Source organism: Brachypodium distachyon, chromosome 4 (genome assembly GCF_000005505.3).
Source record: "Brachypodium distachyon strain Bd21 chromosome 4, Brachypodium_distachyon_v3.0, whole genome shotgun sequence".
NCBI lineage: Eukaryota > Viridiplantae > Streptophyta > Magnoliopsida > Poales > Poaceae > Brachypodium > Brachypodium distachyon.
The window spans coordinates 37,184,159-37,205,230 of NC_016134.3; the positions used below are offsets into that span (position 1 = coordinate 37,184,159).

The 21,072-nt window shown below is 44.6% G+C and overlaps 2 protein-coding genes and 1 non-coding gene across 3 annotated transcripts; 2 read left to right on the forward strand and 1 right to left on the reverse strand.

Annotated features, from left to right (window-relative positions):
- Positions 1-1,954: 1,954 nt before the first annotated feature.
- On the reverse strand, positions 1,955-8,815 carry LOC100835274 (phospholipid:diacylglycerol acyltransferase 1). Its single transcript, XM_003578146.4, has 6 exons — positions 8,108-8,815; positions 5,539-5,761; positions 5,123-5,406; positions 4,017-4,344; positions 2,918-3,183; positions 1,955-2,691 (listed from the first exon to the last, which is right to left on the reverse strand). Exons 1-6 carry the CDS (start codon positions 8,590-8,592, stop codon positions 2,214-2,216), a joined length of 2,064 nt encoding a protein of 687 aa, XP_003578194.1. The 5' UTR covers positions 8,593-8,815; the 3' UTR covers positions 1,955-2,213.
- A 4,246-nt stretch (positions 8,816-13,061) lies between these two features.
- Positions 13,062-18,664, forward strand: LOC100835582 (protein Brevis radix-like 1). Its single transcript, XM_003578147.4, has 5 exons — positions 13,062-13,558; positions 13,801-14,201; positions 17,137-17,272; positions 17,373-17,809; positions 18,141-18,664. The coding sequence occupies exons 1-5, from the start codon at positions 13,406-13,408 to the stop codon at positions 18,217-18,219; spliced, it is 1,206 nt and encodes a 401-aa protein (XP_003578195.2). The 5' UTR covers positions 13,062-13,405; the 3' UTR covers positions 18,220-18,664.
- MIR1878 (microRNA MIR1878) lies at positions 15,738-15,835 on the forward strand. Its single transcript, NR_126845.1, has one exon. It is a non-coding gene; the product is annotated as a microRNA MIR1878 (primary transcript).
- Positions 18,665-21,072: the final 2,408 nt, after the last annotated feature.

Here is a 21,072-nt window from a genome sequence, read left to right on the forward strand (position 1 = left end):
CGCCGACGCGACGACCGCACCGTCGCCATCACGGAGAGCAGCTTCCCACCACGCATCACCAGACTGTTCCAGGAAGCAGGCATCGCAGTTGAGTTTCAGCAGCCGCTTAGCACCGGGGACCAATTACATGGCCTGCAAGTGGGAGCATCCGGAGTGGCGAGAGCTGTCGCGGGAGCACGCGTGGCCTCCAAAGGGAGCTTTGAGATGCCGGCTTCGCCAAAGCACCCGAGAAGAGCCGCATCACCACCCTTAATATTCTCCATTGCCAGCGAATAGCTTCGGATGAAGCGAGCTGAATCTTCCACAGTTGCCGTTCCCAATCCGAAGACGATGTCATTACGGAGGAACCACGCACGCCACCAGAGGAATAAGAGGCGTTGGCGAGTGACAGCATCGGCTGAGTCCAGGATGACAAGCACCCAATCAGTCCGAACCTGGCAAAGCTTGTCTTCAGGAGGTAGCTTCCAGTCATCCCTCATACGCTGGCGGAGAGCAAGGGCCTTCGGGCAGGCCATGACAGCATGATAAGAAGATTCCACTTCGGTTCCACAAAGGGAGCAGAGGGGGTTCACTTTCTTCAGACGCCGGCTGCGCAGCTCTTGGACACCCAGCGAGTTGGTGGCCAGTTTCCAAGCGAAGATTTTGATTTTGGGAGGGACATTTGCCTTCTAGATCACATTCCAGAGCTTACGATGGCCAGCCGGATCAGAGCTTGAGCTGCCGGACATGTCTTCAGAACATTCACCCGTGGCCAAACGATAGGCCGACTTGACACTGAAATTCCCAAGCTTCTCTGGGTACGATGACAGGACATCGTCACTGCCGTCCGTCGGGATTTTAATTTGCAGGATGGCTTCAGCATCATGGGGGTAGAATATCTGCCTAATCAGCGGTTCGTTCCAATTATTGGAATTCGGAGAAACAAGATCTGCAACTTTCCGAAGCCTGGTATTGCAGGCTTTCCTAGTAATACGGAGATCCCCCCAGGCAGCCAATTATGTCTCCAAATATCCAAAGACTTCCCATTGCCAATGCGCCACACGTAGCCCTTTTTTAGTAACTCCAGGCCATGCATTATACCTTGCCAAACCTGTGAAGGGGATTTAATGAAGTCTGTATCGAGGAGGTTACCGTGGGGGAAATATCTGGTCTTGATCACACGAGCGCAGAAACTATCCGGCTTGTCCAGGAGCCGCCAAGCTTGCTTTGCAAGTAAGGCCTGGTTGAAGAGGAACATATCCTTGAAGCCCATACCGCCCTTCATCTTCGGTCTGAGGAGTTTGTTCTAGCCAGACCAATGGATCTTACGTTTGTTTTCTTCGTCTCCCCATCAGAAGTTCCTTGTCAAATGTTCCAGGTACTCGCAGATATTCTTAGGAAATTTGAACACACTCATCGCATAGGAAGGGAGGGCTTGGATGGCCGATATAATAAGAACCTCCTTCCCTCCAGCCAAAAGATATTTCTCAGACCAGTCATCTAATCTCTTGGCGGCCTTCTCTTTGATAGACACGAATTTTCCGTTCTTCACAGCACCATCCGGGACAGGGAGCCCAAGATACTTTTCCTCAAAAGTGACTTGACTAACTCCCAAGATCGTAGCGACAATCACACTGTTCTGGTGCGAGACATTTCTCTCAAAGAAGATGGAGCATTTGGCCGGGCTTAGCAGCTGGCCGATGCATCTCTCATAAGTGGTCAGAATGCGTTTGATCACTTGCGCTTGGTCTGTGTTTGCTTGGAAGAAGAGCAAACTTTCATGGTATTACCTCCGATCCTAAGTTGTTTTTCTTTCAAATATGAACTAAATCAACAATAATTTAGAATGGGAAGATGTAATATTAAATTAAAAAGCCATGTACACTGTACACTAGATCGTCGCTATAGTTACGGCCTCAGCTAAGGAAAAAAACTTAGGCCTGACATATGCCAAGCTAAAGAGAGAAAATCTGCCTTGGTGAACAAATGATTTGTTATAACTGATGTACAAATGATTTTCACAATATTTCTTCTCAATTCTCATCACAAAGGAAAGTATCATAGAATGCAAATGTAACGGACGTACTTCTATACATTTTTAATATACAATGCCGGACCAGAATATTGCAATAAGGTGTGAGGAAAACACATTACATTATCAAACCAAAATTAATAATTCAACTAGAGAAATCTGCCTCCTTGTAAGTAAATCACATGATTTCCTACTAGACATGTTATAATTTCAGATTGATCTTTTCTGACCATTTGAATATACCAGAGTACACCTGATCACCACCTAATTCCTCGCCGGTCGCCCCAGCAGCAATCCTGATAATATCCTCCATCAAAGCAAAGTTCCCCATGATATCAACGTGTGCCCCACTCTGTGTGCCCCTGCCTTCGAGGAGATTTGAGGGTGGAGAATGACTATATTCTCGGACATAAGTCTTGCTGCCAGAAGGGTTGAAGCGAGTTTTTCCTCGCCATCCTTTGGCACACATATAACCCGCACTAAGAACTGGAACAGTCTCGTCACCATCAGCCAAGTAGACACCACCTTTCAAGCACTCATCCCCACCCTCAGCGGAGGCATCTATCTGAAAGGGTATGTAGCACTCCGCCTGTGGGGCTAACTTATAGACATATGCTCTTTCAGTAGGAATGCCTACTCCATACATTGAAAATATTTCCATTTCAGGTGCATTTGGTAGTCTGCAATTGAAAAGGTTGTGAGGTAGCATACAAAAACAAAAATAAGGAAATTCGAAATTCGAAATGTGGAGATACGAGGAAAAAACAGACAAAATGTGCAGGGTTTCTTTGCATGCAGGGATTGAAGTGCAGCAGATGGATAAAACCCAGAGAAAACATGTTTTCTTGAATTTGTCTAGTGTAGAAAACTGAATTAGAATGAGAATACTGGCAAAAAGGCTCTTACTTTGTCTCCAAGGGGTTTGACCAATACTTGTAGTGATCATATTTTGGATCATCCAAGTTATCAGCAATTCCATATGAGAAATGAACACTACCACGCTGCATCATCCTTGGAGCAACAAAGCGAAGAAGATCTATGATAGAGCTGGCAGTGTAAACTTTGTAGTCTGCAACTGCCTTCACTCCACCCCAGCCTAATTCGTGATACTCTGTCCATACATCCCCACATGATGTGTTTGAATGGGCAATGTTATTGCCTTTCACAGCATCCTGAAATGAGGATAATAAGGTTTTGCTCTGGCATCAAGAATTCGTGAGTCCTTTTACAGTGAAGACTACAAGACAAAACCATATATCTTAAAGCAAAGATGACATTCTACAGATAGTTCGTTGTGCCTTTTGTATACACAGGACGGCAAAGAGAGAATCATCTTTGAGCTCGACATTTCTCAAATGGTACCAAGGCAAACAAGTGACCAAGAGAACAGTATATACAAAATAATGTTTGATTCTACTGACAAACACATGCCAGATACCTGTTGAGCCAACAATGTCGACCATAATGGAATAAAGAATGATAATCATTAAGAAGAGAGTTTCACTGGAATGATGAACCACCTACAGTTTCAGACAATAATATCGACCATAATGCAACATTGTTATGGTGAAGGAGTTTAGCAGAATGATAATTTCTTAACACAAACAACGGTGCAACTAACAAAATGAATGCTGACAAGTAGCAAAAGATCTTCACCGGAATGAATGCTGAAAGAGTTACACAAAATAACGGTGAAACTGGAATGATTATCATTTTTCTAAAGATTTGCAGCTGGAATGAAGATTTCAACTGCATTTTGTATTTTCCGCAGGAATCATAATCATTTTGTTAAAGATTTTCACTGGAATGAATGCTGAAGGAGTTTAACAAAATAACCGTGCAACTAACCAAATGAATACATATTACATCAAAATTTCTAAGACAGGAAGAATAATGCAAACTGTTAAAGGCAGTGACAAGTAACACAAGACAATAACACAGACCTATAAAAAAACCGATTTGCAAATATAACTAAAGAGCTGATAGTATGCTTCTGAATACTCACACGGAATTCTATCTGCTCAATATCCGAAGGTGGAGCTTCTGCTACATCTTTTCCAAAAGACACCAGTCTTCCGTAGTTCACAGGCTCTCGATGAACTTCGACAGGCCTCCCAGCAACATCCTTGGAAACCTCAGAATCATTGGTTTTTTGCTTCTTAGCTTTACACTCAAAACCATCTTCTGGAGACCAATCCAGACCCCCCCAGATAGTGTCGCCGCCTTTAGGGATCATTGACATGGTTGAATCCCATGTACGGGTCATACGCATCAAGTGGCGCAAGGTCTGAAGTCCAAGAAAATCAGAGTCTAACACTTCTGGCGCAATAGCTCTGTATATGAATGAAAGGAAGGGTAATTTTCTTATGAACAAACAAAGAGAAGCATGCCAGGATACTGTACCAACCACAGAAGCAAATTTATGTTTCAAGTGAAATTAGAAAAAGTGCATACTCTTAACAGTAACCATTTACACTTCAGCCCTGAATTATGGCCATGCTAATACCTTCGATGGTGCAATTATCAAAGCAGTAATCCCACGAGAGAACATAAGCTTAGAACTTAAATTTTGTTTGCAAGTGATGTTAGTGTTGTATCACTAACAGACGGCCCTATGGTAGAAAATTCGTAATTGGGATCATGGCCATTTGGCTGGAATTTCAATGAAGAACATACATACAATCTACAGTTCTACACTTGGAGTGCTGGTATTAATACGATTGTAATACACATGACAAATATGTGTGCAAATACAAGACATGTGCCACGATTATTTTCAGTGTCCGTTTTAGATGACGAGTACACTAACAAAACAGCGAGTTGCTTAGACCTGTGCTTGCAACTGTTTTAAAGTGTGTGCAATGTTAAAGTTTGTAACTATCAGCAACACTCGGAATAATTGAAACGACCAATACTAGCAGCCAACTGACATTACTCAGAGTAACATTAAACATATGAGTGTTGTATGTTACCAAACATATTAGATAAATATGTGTTGAATTATTTCCTATGAATAATCTCAAACAAATCGTATAAACAACTGCATTATAAAATAACATGATTTTACTAAGCAAATTAAACATCAGCTACAAAACTTTTAACTTCAGTTACCTTGCAACAGCAACATCTTTGGCCTCAGACGAGAAAAGCCCAGCTACAGCCTTGGGAACTCCTAAGAAAGGTCCGCCAATATTTGCTACAGTTTTGATGTGCTTCGCACACCAATCAGGTCCACCACCACCGCCCATGGGAGGAGGTGCTTCCACCCACTTCATAAAATGAAGAAAATAGAGAACTCCCATGGAATGTGGGATCACCACAACCCTATTTCCACCATTAGTCGCTACCAGGAGTTCAATGTTACTCTTTATTCTGCTCAACGTTTGATCACGGACCTGCAGATGGTGGTTTACATTAGAAACATGACGGATCATCCTATATCAGTAGCATTTACGCACTGAGAAAACACATAGCTAAGGGTCAGGGCCTCTATGTCATTCTTCACACAAGGGCATAAAAAAAGTTACCTCAGTATTCTGGAAAGATAACCTCCAATCATACGCAGCCATGTACATGTTCTTCTCTTCATATCCAATACGAGCTAAATTGGCAATCAAGACTGCCCAAACAAAGTATCCTGGGACAAAATAGTCTGCTGCGACAAGGCCTGTGACCGGCCTAACTCTTACTCCTGGTTTATCTAATCCAGTTTCATTGTCCAATGACATATGTTCAACCCAGCATAAAGGCCTAAAAATGTTTCAAGAGGATTAATGAGAAAGAGATAGCGAGCCACTGCAACAAATGTAATCGTGCACAACTGTATGCAAAAATAAAGCTCTAGCAAAAGGAATGGAATAGAATAATATGCCAACTTCTAGACTAAATAACAGAGCTTCAATGACAATATGCCAACTTGTAGACCAAATATGAAGAGCACCCATTCTAGACAAAAGCTTTTCCAATAGAATGAGTCGGTAAACATAAACTAAAAGTCTACAAGTAACAACATTCACTCAAAGCGTAAAGCGTAACCTTAGCAGCGGTGGCTGTAATACCATCTCAAATGAAGTAACAACACCGTAACACACAGTTTGTTCGTAATCTTGTATCTCATGATCTTGCATACAACTAAACATCAACATACACATGAAAATGGATCCTCTATCTTGAAAATAAAACCGACTCCGAAGACAACTCCATTGAGGAGCCTCTTGTGTTTTTATACTTAGCATAGAATCTATTTTTCCATGGATGTTTCAAGACTGAAGCTATGTCATAAGATGCGTGCATCCTCCTTCTATGTGTATACTATGAACTTCGTTGCTGGTAACAGGAGCCGGTTCCGTTTATTATAAACACTACTAGGTGAGATGTGCATAACAAGCATTCGAGCACATCTGTTCCTCACAGCTGCTGGGTTGGCATGGCAAATATGCCACATTACTAACATATTTTCTTTAAAATGCAACCCCAAACTTCTCCTGAAATTTCATGTGATATTAATTATTCAAATGGTCACATTCCAATGCAGGTATTTAAAGCAAAGTATATACAACACCTCATATTATGTAGCAACTAATCCCACAGGAAATTACCAGAAAGGCTGAACTCTTAATGTCTTTCCTACTTATAAATTGGTGGTCGTCCGTTCACTCCTTCCTAACCCTTCTTTTCTCACACCTGACAAATTAGAGTGCCCGAGTTGGAGCAGCAAGCCATAACCTTCCCTTCCACAGTCTCCTACCGTCGGCTCTTAATCTGGCCCATAGTCTAATTATCATGGCGTTGTTACCTATAATTTTTCTTTTCTGGCGATTCTGTAGGAAAACACGGGCACTGTGCTAGTCATATATAACATGACAGTACACCAGCCTCTGGACAGGGTTGATAATTTTCCAAGGGAATGCCGGAAATGAAACTGAACCAAGAGACAGAATACTAAAAGCTACATTCCCCATTTTCGCAGCACATCAACTTTTCAGGGTTCAAATGAGGCTTATTTATATATTACACTTTAGAATATAAGAAGATGCAAGAAACAGAGAAAAATTACCACCCCAACCAAAATATGAATATGAACGTAAATAAAGAGAATTACTTCAGTGCAAGATTAGTGGTCTACTTTCCTATATATGGATAACTAAACTAGCACAAGGCTTAGAAGGAACAGCAGGCATGTTCAGGAGTAAGGTCAGTAATCTCCCAGAAAGTAGGCAACATAGGCCTCTCCAGAAAAGTAATGCTTAAATGATGGAACAGTCAGATAGAACCAAGACCCCACTGTTAAAATCTACAGGGCATGCCCATGATCACACCAAAAGCCTCTTTTAATGCAAATTGCAAATTCTTCCAAATACCTGAAAGTATATAAACTAGAAAGTACTTATTTCTCTTGTTCTCATATATCATGCCATTCAACAGTGATGTCTAGTTTCACAAGATGTGCACTCCATTCAACTCTAAAAAGCACCTCTTGCCCACTCAAATCCCACTTCCCTGCTAACAACAAAAATACCATCTACTTCAAGACAAATGAAAGTGACTTTCACCCTCAACGTTTCAAATATCTTACAATAGTCACAGATCTTACAAAAATAAATAGTGAAGCAACTAGCTTACAAAAGCACATCGAATTCAAATTACCTAAAAAAAGTTTAATCCTCCAAAAATAACAGTACAACCACAGAGAAAAGTAACGAACATTAATCCCAACTTTCTACTGAGCACCCAAATCCCAGTTCTTGATTGAGCACCCCGCCATTGAGAAATCATACAGCATAATTCAGATTTCATAAGAGCTGGAACAAATCTCTAGTCCTACATCTCAGATATATTAAGAAATAAAATTCTACAAAAAGGCATCTGACATGAAGAGGGATTGACTACCCGTGGAATAGAATTAATTCCCAAAGTCTAAATCGCCAAAACAATTCTCAAAAGCTCAATGAACAACAAAGCACCCAAAAGAGTAACATGAGACTCCTTCTATTAAAGCATCCTAGCGTCCATTTCTATAACGACACTAATAACCAAACAAAGTAGTAACTTAACGAACACGCGATGGATGCATCACCCAACAGATAAGAAAGCAACCTCTTATACACGTCACCGAATGTGCCGCCCCAGAGGCGCTTGCGGAAGAGACCCTCAGCGCACTGATGTCCCTCCCAGAGCTCGAGCCCCCCGGTGACGATCCCGGGAACGAAGACAACCGGGTGCTTGGCATGCAGCCCCTCCTTCTGCATCTTCACCCCGGGCGGGTCCGGGAGCGGCCCCGTGATCGCCTCCGTGACATACTGCGGGAACGACGCCGGCATCGCGTTGTAAAGGAAGAGCAGCAGCCACCAGGCCGAGCACACGCACCCCACCAGCCAGCAGCAGCTGTCCACGCACGACCACTTGGCTTTGACCCGCCTCCCGGCCTCCTTCGACGGCGGTGCGGAGGAGGAGGAGGAGGGCTGAGCCGGCTTCTTCCCCTTGTCGCCCTTATCCTTCTCGTCGTGGTCGGAGCCATTGCTGTCATCCCCCGGCGAGGGCGGCGGCGGCTGCTGTTGCTTCCTCCTCCGTAGAAGCGACATAGCGCGCGGGGACAGAGGAGGTCGGTAGGGCTGCGGGGGGCGGCTACCTGCACAGGCGCGCTGGCATCGCCGGCGGCGGTGGCCGGAGGGGAGCGGGCCCTCGAAACCCTAAGCAGCGGCGGGCCCCTGGGAGGCGGAGGAAGCGAGGTCGAGAGGGGCCGAGGCCTTGTCGTGGCGTGGCGTGGCGGCGTCGCGGGGTCTGCGTTTGTGAGGCCGCGAGACAGAGGAGGCTGTGGCCGCGAGTTGGATGGAGCCCGTAGGCCACCGGCGCGCCGGACCGATCGCTCTCCGTGAACCCGGTGTATGTGCGCCCAATTGTTCAAGTAGGCCCCGCGACATGGTCTGGGTGTATGGTTTATGGGGGCTGTCTCGATGGAATGGGCATCTGCGGCCAGAGTGGCAGTCAAAGACGATGAAGTGGGGCCACCCGCCAGCATCGCGTACCCGAATAATAATAGCGATCCAATCTTTTTCTGCGATTAAAATCAGAGAGCCGCCAACTATGTCATCTTTCTTCTTCCCCTCTTTTTGGATTACAAGGGGACGTACAAGCGCAGGCACAAGGAAAATAAAACTTCACGCATTTTACTCACAGTTTGAAATACAACAAGTGGCAATCGGCTGATCAACACCAACACAACTGAAAATGCGAAAAACTATATCGCGTGGGCCCCAGCATGGCATCCTCCTAAAGTCTCGTAGAACACCCCCCGTCGTCCACGTAATACCCCTACGAGGGCGATTCTAAGATTAGGTGATAATCCATTCGCAGAAAGAGAGAGAAATCCATTTGAACTCCAAAGTGAATTTCTGCGTGAAATTGTGAAGAAGATTTCCTTTATAGAAAAAAGAAGTATGCCTCCAACAATTTCTCTTCAGAAAATATTTGAGGTGGACCTTCGTTTCTAAAAATGTGTCGGCAGGGGATCTTGTCCTTGTTGAACTGATCCTAGTCCCATAGTCCTAGCATGATTAGGTAAAACTTTGAAGGGCGAAGCCATATATCTGTTGGGATAAATTCGTTATGGGTTAACTTGTTGCATTTGTGTCTGAGCCGAGACACTCTCTTTAATGTTACACTTAATATTGAATTGCATTCACTAGCCATCTCAGCCAAAAGTCAGAATTAATGAAAACATGCTAGACAATTTAATTCAACACTCACCATACCTATTTGTGAGGTTTGTTTGGAGATCTGCAAATATTGTTTTTCTTAATATTGCGTTGCCCAGGATTTGAACTTGAAAGTTTTGATACCATATTGAAATGCACGTGCTAGCTATCTCGACCAAAAACCCAAACTAATGAAAAGAGGCTAGAGAAATTACTTCAACACTTATTCGCAAAATAAAATTACTTTAACACTTAGGAATGTATGGGCATCTGCGCACATGATTGTGAAGGAGAAAGAAGAGCAAAACACACCACTAGTGCATAAACTCGGAATGAATGCATAGTTTAGTTCACGAACTTAAAAAATGCACACATAAATTCTAAAATGGTATTAGTGTAACACTTAGGTTCAAAAACAGTCATGCATGGTTAATTCCAGCCACGTTACCTAATCAATATTTTGTATCGTTAAGACATGACTTTGACAATAATAACTTTATTAATTTGTAGTTATATAATCGGAAACCATAAGATCGGCAAAAACTTTCGACAACGAGTTTATTTTAAATTCATGTCTTAAAAAACTCATATTAATGAAGTAATTTTTAATCAAAACCTTGTTTGACGAAACCAAATACGTCAAGATTTGTGAAAAGAAGCGAGTAATTGATAAGACCAATTTTTTTTTTAAAGGTTAGGCCCGCTCTTGGTTTCCAACAATTTGTTCTGCTAGCCCATGTTTGGTCGAGGACCAGGTCCTCAACCTTTGGCACTTGACTGCCACATCGTCTGGGCATGGATGCAGCATGATGCTCCTTGGGCTCTCTCTCTGCATCTTCTAAAGAACAATCATAGTGCAAGGCTCATTGTTGATGATCATGAAACAAACACTACGGGTAAGTGTTAACTGTGCGTGCACCCGTAGCTGCAGACAAGAAAGCTAAAAGTAATCTTAAGCAAGACGAGAAAAGGATCCGACGAGCCGGGGAGCAGCTCGGCAGCAGCAACCCCACCCAGGAAAAGAACGGATTAACTACTATACGTAGCATATTATAGGCAATCAGTGCTCTAATTTGTCACCACCGGAGCCGAGCCAAAGCCTCGTCCGTTGGGAGACAAGCCAAGGCCCACCCCCGAGCTAGCCCCGAGAGCGGCGGGCATGTGCTGCCGTCGACCACTACCGGTTCGAGCCCCGCCCCGCCCCGCTGCTCTGGAACGGAACAACAACCTCGTGGCGGACGGCGGGGAGATGGCGATCGATGTGGGCTGGCTGTGGGGGACGACGCGGCTGGAGGATATTGATATTCGTTTTTCCGGAGGGGCAGGGCTGGCTTGCCGCTGGCGTGGCGTGTACCGGAAAGGCCGGGTGGCATGATGGGTGGCGCTCGAGTGGCCATGATGGATGCGGCGCCCGGCTGCTCGTCCGATAGCGATCGGTGGCTCGGCATACGGTTGGCGGCGCAACCGCAACGTCTTTGTTTGCGCCGTGCGGGCGAGTTCGTGATGGTTGTAGGCTTCTGCTTTTGGTACAGGGGACTGGAGTATTAGTCAGATCTAACCCTTGATTTAAAAGGTTATATTAGACTTCCTTCGTGTTAGGCTAAGGCTGACGTGACCCTCCGTCCAGATCATTAGAGAGCTACCATGGCATATGGCATGTTTAGGTTTCAAATTAGGGCTTAATCCGATGTGCACATCTCATGATTCTTTATAAAAGAAAAATACTAGCATACGGGTGATTGCATACACCATCTGAAATCTCCATCACGGTCAAAGTGATGAACTAGTATATCTCTGTGATTCAGCTGGCCAGAACTCATTTCCGCACCAGAAGTCCTTGCCTGCTACTTCAGCTACTAGGGCGCCTGGGCGCGCCGTGTGATGGCTGGAAGGCCGCCGGTAGGCCAAGCCACCGCAATCACCGTCTCTCCATAGGGAACATAAACTGTCTGGGTTAAATAAACATGTTTATTTTTAAATCACGGAGTAGGTAATTATCCTCTTGATTACGTTTTACCCCTCAACCGATAGTACTCCACAGTTTTTAGATGCGGCACTCCTTCCGTGTTGCGATGGAGTACCAACGAAGGATGTCCATTAGATGAGATAAATGAACGGTTTGTATTTATTCCGGGGTACCGTAAAATAGCTCTTGGTATAAATGCAAATCAGTTGGTGCAATGTCCAAAAGTATCCTCCTCGACCTCGAAAAAATGTCCAAAAGTATCCTCCTCGACCTCGAAAAAATGTCCAAAAGTATCGTGACCTTTTTTACATGCGGCTTCGTTGATTTTGAAAGAAAGGTAATTGCACCGGAAGCCCAACAACTTGAGAGTTAGAAGCATTTTAGTCCTCTCTAAAAAAAGAGCATTTTAGTCCAACAAGTTGCAAAAGGTGAAAAACTAGCCATAAAACTTGTAATTTGGATTGCTTAGACGTTTAGGCCAATCAAACATTGACACATGGCCTGTTTAGCCGGTTTTTCAAACCCCCTGGGACAATTGCATAGTTACCCCTCGATTCATCTCTCTCCTCCATCAAAAGAAAGAAAACCCCCCTTTTCCTCTGCGCCCGACCGAGATCTTAACCCTAGAAACCCTTCGGCGTGCGAGTGACGGCGAGAGACCGGGGGTGAGCGAGGGAGAGGCAGCAGGTGGTCCGGCAGTGGATGCGGCGAGGTTTCCGGCCAATGGGCAGTGGCGATGACAGAGGCGGCGGGGTATGCGGCACCAACACCAGGTGGAGCACACCGGACGACGGCGGTTGGGCCAAGGTGACCGGTGACGCGGGTTCATGCTGAAAAACTGCTTCCCCCAGAGCAGTCAAACTAGCTAGTCCGTGAAATATTAAAAACAAGGGACTTTTCCACAAATTTGCAAATTGCCTAGCTAGAACGCCTGAGAACACCGACGTGTCCAATTCGGAATAATCCGGGTTACTGTGGACATCTAATCAAGTTTTAAGAGAGTTTTTCACCTTTTGCAACTTGTTGGACTAAAATGCTCCCACCTCTCAATTTGTCGTGGGTACTGGTGCAATTAGCTCATTTTGAAATGTCCATTCCCAATTCACTTTGAAAAGGAAAATGGGCGCATTTGAAATCTTCAAAAAAAAAAAAGAAAGTCACGAGTATATTTGAATGTTTCCTTCACCTTTTCACCCACCCACGCATCCCCGTCGAAACAGACACGCTTGCAAAAAGTTCTACTGCCACTCACACACTCACTCCCTGCTCTGCTGTCAAGTACTGCCCACACGGCCACACCCACGGGGCCCACCACCCATCAGAGATGTGTCAGCAAACTTTGGCATTGATCGATCCATCCAGTGAGTCCTCCTCTCCCTCCAGTGGAGCAGAAACAGCACAGCCGCTGCGCCGCTCCATAAATTTATCCCCACTTGACTCGTGCCCGTTGTGCGGCTCCTGCCATTACCGCAATATACTAAGCCGCCATTAATGCCCTTAACTCGAGCTCGAGATCGGAGAAGGGGAGGGATGGAGGCGGTGTGCGTCGCCACGTCTTGATCCGTGTTATTCTGTACTACTCCTACGTGCGAGCCAGCCAGCCGCCCCCCGTTTAAAGACGCCGCACGCCGCTATCGGTTTCGCTTTCCGCCGGGAGTATCCGTCGCTGTCGTCGCGCGTCCGTGAGAGGGGCGTGCACGTGCGTGGTGCTCGCCGGAGGGCCGAGAGGTCAGGATGCTCACGTGCATCGCTTGCTCCAGGCAGCCCGGCGGCGGCGGGCCGCGGCTGCACGAGCCGCCGGAGGACGAGGACGCCGTGGACGGCGGCGGCGTTAGCGATGCGGCGACGCCCAGCACGCGGCTGGCCATCAAGGCACTCACCGCGCAGGTGGGTTCCCCGGTACTCTGTGCTTGCTCGCGAGTGAAGTTCGATTGAAATGTTTTTATTTTTGTCTTTTCTTGTTCTGTTAATCAAAAGAAAATACGGGAATTTTAATTTGTCGAAATCGTTATGGAAAGTTACAGCTTCCTAGGTTTTGGAATCTTGTTTCGAGGTCATAATCATCAGATCGAGTGGCACTGTGGGAGTCGGGGGATTGATTTGACGGGGGGAACTTTTCTTCTGTTCAGATCAAGGACATGGCGCTGAAAGCGTCGGGCGCGTACCGGCACTGCAAGCCCTGCGCCGGCTCCTCGGCTGGGGCTTCGGGGCGGCACCACCCGTACCACCACCGCGGGGGCAACGGCTTCCAGGACTCCGAGACCGCCTCCGGCTCCGACCGCTTCCACTACGCGTACCGACGCGCCGCGGGCGGCGGCGCGCTGTCAAGCGGGGACGCCACGCCGTCCATGAGCGCGCGCACCGACTTCCCCACCGGCGACGAGGAGGAGGAGGAGGACGACGAGATGTCGTCTGGCGGCGGCAAGGAGGACGACGCGAAGGAGTGGGTGGCGCAGGTGGAGCCCGGCGTCCTCATCACGTTCGTCTCGCTGCCGCTAGGTGGCAACGACCTCAAACGCATCCGGTTCAGGTGTGCTTTTGCGCGATTGCGCTTACTTGAGCTAATATTTGCTTCTTCTTTTTTAACGCATTACTCGGTTCTTCGATTGCACAGTATCCTACAGTATTGGCGTAGTCTAAATTTCCAGCAGTTGTGATTGCAGTTTTGTTAAATTCCGTCGAAAATTTGCTGATAGATCAGACTGAATATGTTGAAAACACTCAACGCATTGAAGTTTCAGGCAATCTTTTTTTAATTTTTTACTGGTCAGTACGCAAAATTACTAAAGTTTCCTTGAGAAATGCACAATATGATATGGAGTAGTTAAACCTGAGTAGCTGACTTTGTCTGTGTTAACATATATAAATTTTAAATTTGGTTCGTATTTTAGTTTTTTAGCCCTAGTTGTAAATAGCTGGCTTCCACTCTTCTAATTATCTACTCCTTCTCGTCGTCCTCCTTGCTGCTAGTCTATTTACTACTGATTTTTGTTCCCTATTTTCTTTTTCTCTGATTTTTCTAAAAATCTTCAAAGCTGCCAGTCTATTTACTACTGAACGCCATGGAACTTGATGACCTTTAATTTGTATCTCGGTTGGCTTGAAAAGGAAAATTTGATATGAATCATGGGATATCATCTGTCAAAAGTCAAAACTCAAACCAACTTCCTAAATGAAGTGACCTGAGACTGCGAGTTACTTGGGTGTAATTCTATTTTGACTAGAGAATGATAAAAGGTATTATACCGTTGGAACTGGGAACGGTAACATAAAGATTCCAAAACTTCAAAATACTACAAAAGTGATACTCTACTCTACATGTCTGCCACACTTTTCCTCACTTCTATGTTTTCAATAGATTTTGAATCCCTTACTGTTTTGGATTTTACTACTGGGTAAGCTCGAAGGGGAACAATCTGGCACATCGTGAATAGCAATTACTTTAGAAAAAATGGTACTTCTCTCATTGTCAACTCTATGGTAAAGACCCTCTTTTAACCCCACACGTGCTCCAGCCAGGTAGAAGTCTAGATGTGTCAGCATGCATGTTGCAGAGTCGGTAGGTTTAGAATTTTAAGCTATACTTTATGGTAGAGTTTATGGGATCATGTCAGCTGTCCAAGGTAGAGGCATAGGAGCTCCAGTGTATCAAGTGGGTATGAATTTTGAACTTACAAGTACTATGTGGGGCAACTCCAGCTTGCACATTTGTACTTTAGGTTATCAAAGCCATACATTTGCTGTGCTGGAGGTGGTGTGTCCTCTCCACCAAGAGGTAGTATTATCATGGGGCAGAGATATGAGAGGCCCACAAGCTACATCTCATCTGGGTAGTCAATAAAGAATCTTAATGGAAAGAGAGCATGGGAACAGAAAACGTTCTCTCTCCTCTCTTCATTGGCCATATGTTATATAGAAGTGGTTGGTGAAATGGTGTTGGCTTGTGATCTTAAATCATATGGAGATGGGTCCCTTCATATCAGCATGGACTTCTAATTGGCAGCAATTTTGGTATGTGTGGAGCTATGGTTCCAAGAATGTTACAGTCATCATCATATCTTACAAATCACTATTGCAAACTTAGTCTGAACACTATAAAAAATGCTCATGTAAAAATATGCGCATCATAGATTTGTAGTGTTCAGATTGAGTTTACAGTAGTTGTTTTAAGATTTGTCTATAACCACAGTAGCATTGTTAAAATAAGATTCTTGCATGGAGTTCCTCATGGCCAGCTATGTTGAAGCCCCCACTCGTATTATTAGGTTCAGAATACTACTATTTATGGCTGAAACACAAGCTGAACCTTAAGGTGGGTGCAAGGTGTTTTTTGTTTATTTAATTGGTTCTAGATCTACGGTAAGTAAGGACGATTTAGAGTTTTGTAGTTTATGGATTCATGATGGAGTTGGTAACATTGATTTGAGAATAATGTTATTTAGATCTACCAGCAATACCTATTGGCAATTTGGCATGACTACTTTTTCGGCACAATTGATTGTTGATTTCTGTCGCCACTGTGTGTTAAATGGGGTGTTGTCAAAGCAGGAAATCGCTAGCAGTGGGCCATGTGAATTTTATCCTCCCCCATGGCCCCTTCGGTTCTGTATTTAGGAATTGCCAGATGAGGTTGATTAACTGTTCACTTTATCAGTTGAATCTGGTTTGTAAACTTACTGGTCATATGCATGTGTGAAGATATAACACTTCAAATTAATATGCAAGTGGAACTAAAATTCTCTGTGCCGCTGCCATGGATCCATCATGATTTTCTCGAGTATACAGGCATATGTCATGACTGATTGGTGAGGTAGAATAAAACTGATACATATGAATAGCATCAATTTGCACGCCCACCCCGCTGACCTTGGTTTATTTCTTCTTTTGTTTGTTGTAGGTTAGCTGGGGTTCTGTTTTCATTTTCGTTTCGGTAGTCATCATTTTGATGCTTTCGTGTAATACAAAAGTACACGCATTTGGGTGCACTTTCGAGAAAAAAATAGTTCGGAGTAATATTTTGGACTGAGTAGTTGCTAATGAAGAACTTTCCAAGTTTGATCTGGGAAGTTGTGGGATAATGGAGGGAACACTCAATTCTATCTACCAAGTAGAATATATGTGCCATGATCCTTTTGATCTGTTAGCTGCTGATGTTCTTAGCTCCCATGCATTCATTAAACCCACAGCTTGGCATTGATCATGCAGATTATTAAGTAATTACAGGTATAGCCCGTGCTGTTTATCGCTTCATTGCTCATCCTGTGATTATGTGGAAAAAAAGTGTCAGTTTAGATCTTTCTTGCACGCGATTTGTTATTTTCACAATATACTAACCTAAAATGTAATAAATGTACGTTCTGATATAAATATCCATGCTTGCTTACATTTTCTATGCTACTTTCTTTGCATCTGTAATTCACCATGCTGTGACTTACTTTTTTGTGCATGGATTGATATTATGATAGCCGTGAGATGTTCAACAAATGGCAAGCACAAAGGTGGTGGGCTGAGAATTATGATAAAGTTATGGAACTTTACAATGTACAAAGGTTTAACCATCAAAGTGTTCCTCTCCCCACTACTCCAAAGTCTGAAGATGAGGTGAGAAGTGCTTAATTTATCTTTCTTAGCTGTTTCAATCACTAGAAGTCCGTCTTGTTGCATGACCTTTACGTTGTTCCATGGCATTTGCATCCTGCAGAGCTCCAAGGAGGATAGCCCAGTAACACCGCCGCTGGACAAGGAGCGAGTACCTCGTTCATTAAACAGAGCAACATCGGGTGGCGGAGCGATGGGTTACTCTTCATCAGATTCTCTTGAGCACCATTCAAATCACTACTGTAATGGCCTCCACCAGCACCAGCACCATGGACACCAGTGCTATGATTCAGTGGGGCTGGCATCGACACCGAAGCTGTCAAGTATTAGTGGAGCCAAGACAGAGACCTCATCGATGGATGCATCAATGAGGACGAGCTCCTCTCCCGAAGAGGTTGACAGATCTGATGAGCTCTCAGTGTCAATCAGCAATGCAAGCGACCAAGAGAGGGAATGGGTTGAAGAAGACCACCCCGGTGTATATATTACCATCCGGGCTTTGCCTGGCGGCATCAGAGAACTCCGGCGTGTTCGATTCAGGTTTGTCTTACATCGTGCTTATATTACCGTTCTTTGTGAATGGGATTATTCCAGAGCCGTTGTTGGGGGTAGCGTAAGGTCCTACAAATCGCAAAGATACGGAAATATTAACTTCTTAATCTTCGGAAAGCTGTGAAGTGTTGAGCATATATACAAGCCTGGAAAGACAGAATAACAACCTAATCCTAACAATCGAAGTTTGGTGAAATGCGTAGAAGCGGTGCATGTTGAGTCGGCACCAACAAAGCTTTCCTTTTCCCCATTCGTACAAGGTAGGTGTGGTCATATGGCAAGAGACTCACTTCTTTCACTACTCTTGCTCTTTTTGTAGCCGGGAGAAGTTCAGCGAGATGCATGCGAGGCTATGGTGGGAAGAGAACCGAGCGAGGATACACGAGCAGTACCTCTGAGACGGAAGAGACTCACATCAAAACAACACAACACAGGGACCTTTTTCTTATTCCACATGAGCTAGCTGTTAATCGATGTACATTTGGAGTTGGAGCTTACGCCCTCTCTCTTGGCAGCAGCGGTAGTGTATGCATGTGAAGTTAAAAAAGGCATTGTTTTACTGTACTAACCTGCTAGGCTCTGGTTATGTGTCCATTGACATGTTTTCCTTGCACGGTTTTGGGTTCAGTTTGGACTGTGAGTCTGTCTTGAGTAGTAGTAACTCGAAGGGTGTGTAGCCTAGGGATGCCATGCCATCTGTCCTGAAAGGCTGGAACCGTCCGTGGTTTGCAAAAACCCGTGCTCCGTCAGGGATGCTGGTGTTGTGGATTCTTACCGGGACTGCTGTGAAATTCTCGTGTAAGCCTATTTTTGAAGCAGGCCACTGAGGTGTTTCTTGTCCAATTTCGTTTCTTCTCCGGTAACCCAATCGGATGCCTCCAAGTTCCTACCCACTCCAAAGAACTGATGCCTGCTTATGGTTTTCAACCAGGTTTTATTATAGAAGACCACTATTTTGGCGGTCTAATTTTTCGACCGATGTTTGGCAACAAAATAATCCTCTGATGATTGTTATGTAAAAAAAATAAGCACTATTGAACTCCTTTGTGGATATGCATTTTTTTTTCGTGAAACAGAACTTTCATTCATTAGACAGCAGTGGAGCGGTCATGCTGAATACACCTGGTTAAAAACACCGGCACCCGAGAGACTCCCAGGCACACTCCGGTTCAGTGATAGATGCACATTTAGCAGTAAAATGTGCTGCAGCATTTGCCAAACGGCTTACAAAACACGCGAAATCCCGGTAATCTCCTCAATTTGGGTTAGAATCGGCAAGATCGCTGACCTGTTCTTTTTCCTTGTCTTGGAAAGCTCAGTGAACACCTGACAATCAGATTTCATAATGACCTTTGACGTATTAATAGACCCGCACAACAGCACCCAATCACCGCAAACTAGCGGTTCTTCTGTTAGAGGATGAGCAATATGCTCGTAACAGATTGATTTAGCGCAAAGATTGGTGGATATGTATCCAGCAGTCTAGTTCAGTACTACTAGGATGTAGCAAATCAAGTTCAGTACTAATTTGTTCAGAAGAAAAAGAACAGAGAAAAATATTGATTTTTCATTGACGCACAACACCTAACATATCATCTTACGCTAATGAGCTTTCACTATCAAACATAGATAGGCCGGCCGAATGCCTAATACCATAATTACACGCACAATCACATCCCTTTTGGACCTTGTGGTCAATATATAAATAAAATAAACAAAGCTAATGTAGGACTCTCCTTCAAGCAACTACCGTTGTTGACGTGGTATCTCTACCCAGTATGTCAGCTGAGTGGCTCTCTAGATAGGGAGAGAGTATTACTCCTCCATTTCACAAAGATTAGCGTATTTTGTTTCGTTAAGACAAGATTTTGACCAATGATAATTCTATTAATACGTGTTTTTACGTACATGAAATTTATATTAATAGATTCCTCTTTAAAAGTTCTTTCTAATAATCATGATTTTGTATCATATAGATTACATATTAATAGTATAATTCTTGATCAAAGTCTTATCTTAACGAAACAAAATATGTCAAACTTTGTGAAAATGGGGGAGTATTGTGCACAAGGACTTATGGTGCATCCGACTTTCTGGCCTTGGTTACACCTCAAAAAAGTGTTGAAAATTTCAGAAAATAATTGAACAATCTCCGCCACAGATCGATATACAAAAATCTAGGTTGGACCTAGCCGTAGAGGTGCAAACGGGATCCCGCGAAGAGCCCACTTCTAGTTCATTTTTCAAATCTTCTAATGTTAGAATTGAACTAGAAGCAAGCCTTTTACAGGATCCCTTTTGCATCCCTACCTAGCCGACTCGTTCGCTTCCCCACATTGGATTGCTGTCCTCCGAATTGATAAGAATGGAAGCGTCATGAGTGCCGTTTTCCAAATGGCATGAGCCGTCACCCTGTCCCAGATTTCATGCCATCATCGCCGTGGGAGAACAGCAAGAACGCCACCGCCACCGCGAGGCCAAAGGCTGAAACGAACTACGATGGAATGATGTGTGTACAATCGTCACCGTAGGATGGCCACCATGGTGGGAGATTTGCCCCTACCGCTGCTGTCCACTGCGAGAGGCGAAAGGGGGGTTGGAGGGAAGAGGTGGTGGCTAGGGTTCAGGAAGGAGGAGGTGGGAGCTAAGGTTTGAGGATGGAGGGGAATCTTCGTCTCACTACCCCAACAGACAAGAGATATTAACCATTATTAATATGGTGAATTACATGTAATTTGTAATCCAAGTTAAGACAAGGCCACAGTGAAGGCAGTTAGAACATCATCCACAAACCACAGCTCTTGTTTATTCCAAGAAAAGACTGTTAACCTACATAACTTTTTTTTTGTAAAAGGTAGGATTCCGAATTTATTCATTACTAGTAGCACAAAGTACAAGCACACCCACAACAGATTTCGAAATACAAACAAGTCCTTGGACTTTGCAGAAAGGACCCTCAAAGGAGAAGAAGAAACGCAATTGGGTCCTCGATCCTCAATCGGTGCTCTCCTCGCCGTCGCCGGGGACGACAAAGCCGTCGCAGCTGGTTGCTGCGACCACCAACCAGGGGAAGAACTGCCTCCAAATCGGCACTCCGGCCAGGAGGAAAAGATTCGGTCGCCCTTCGACCAGAAGATGCAGAGGAACGGCGGGAGCCGGCGGCCGATTGCAGGCGCCTAAGCTCCTCCACGGTATCCCCTGCTAATGAGCTCGACCACAAGAGGAAATCTTCAACCCGCTTCCATCCTCTC

Coding starts and splice junctions, on each gene's coding strand:
- LOC100835274 (XM_003578146.4), bottom strand. CDS start 8,592: ATGTCGCTTCTACGGAGGAGGAAGCAACAGCAGCCGCCGCCGCCCTCG. Junction 5,407..5,538: donor TATCTTTCCAGAATACTGAG/GTAACTTTTTTT, acceptor CACCATCTGCAG/GTCCGTGATCAAACGTTGAG. Junction 2,692..2,917: donor TCAAACCCCTTGGAGACAAA/GTAAGAGCCTTT, acceptor TTTCAATTGCAG/ACTACCAAATGCACCTGAAA.
- LOC100835582 (XM_003578147.4), top strand. CDS start 13,406: ATGCTCACGTGCATCGCTTGCTCCAGGCAGCCCGGCGGCGGCGGGCCG. Junction 13,559..13,800: donor TCAAGGCACTCACCGCGCAG/GTGGGTTCCCCG, acceptor TCTTCTGTTCAG/ATCAAGGACATGGCGCTGAA. Junction 17,810..18,140: donor CTCCGGCGTGTTCGATTCAG/GTTTGTCTTACA, acceptor CTCTTTTTGTAG/CCGGGAGAAGTTCAGCGAGA.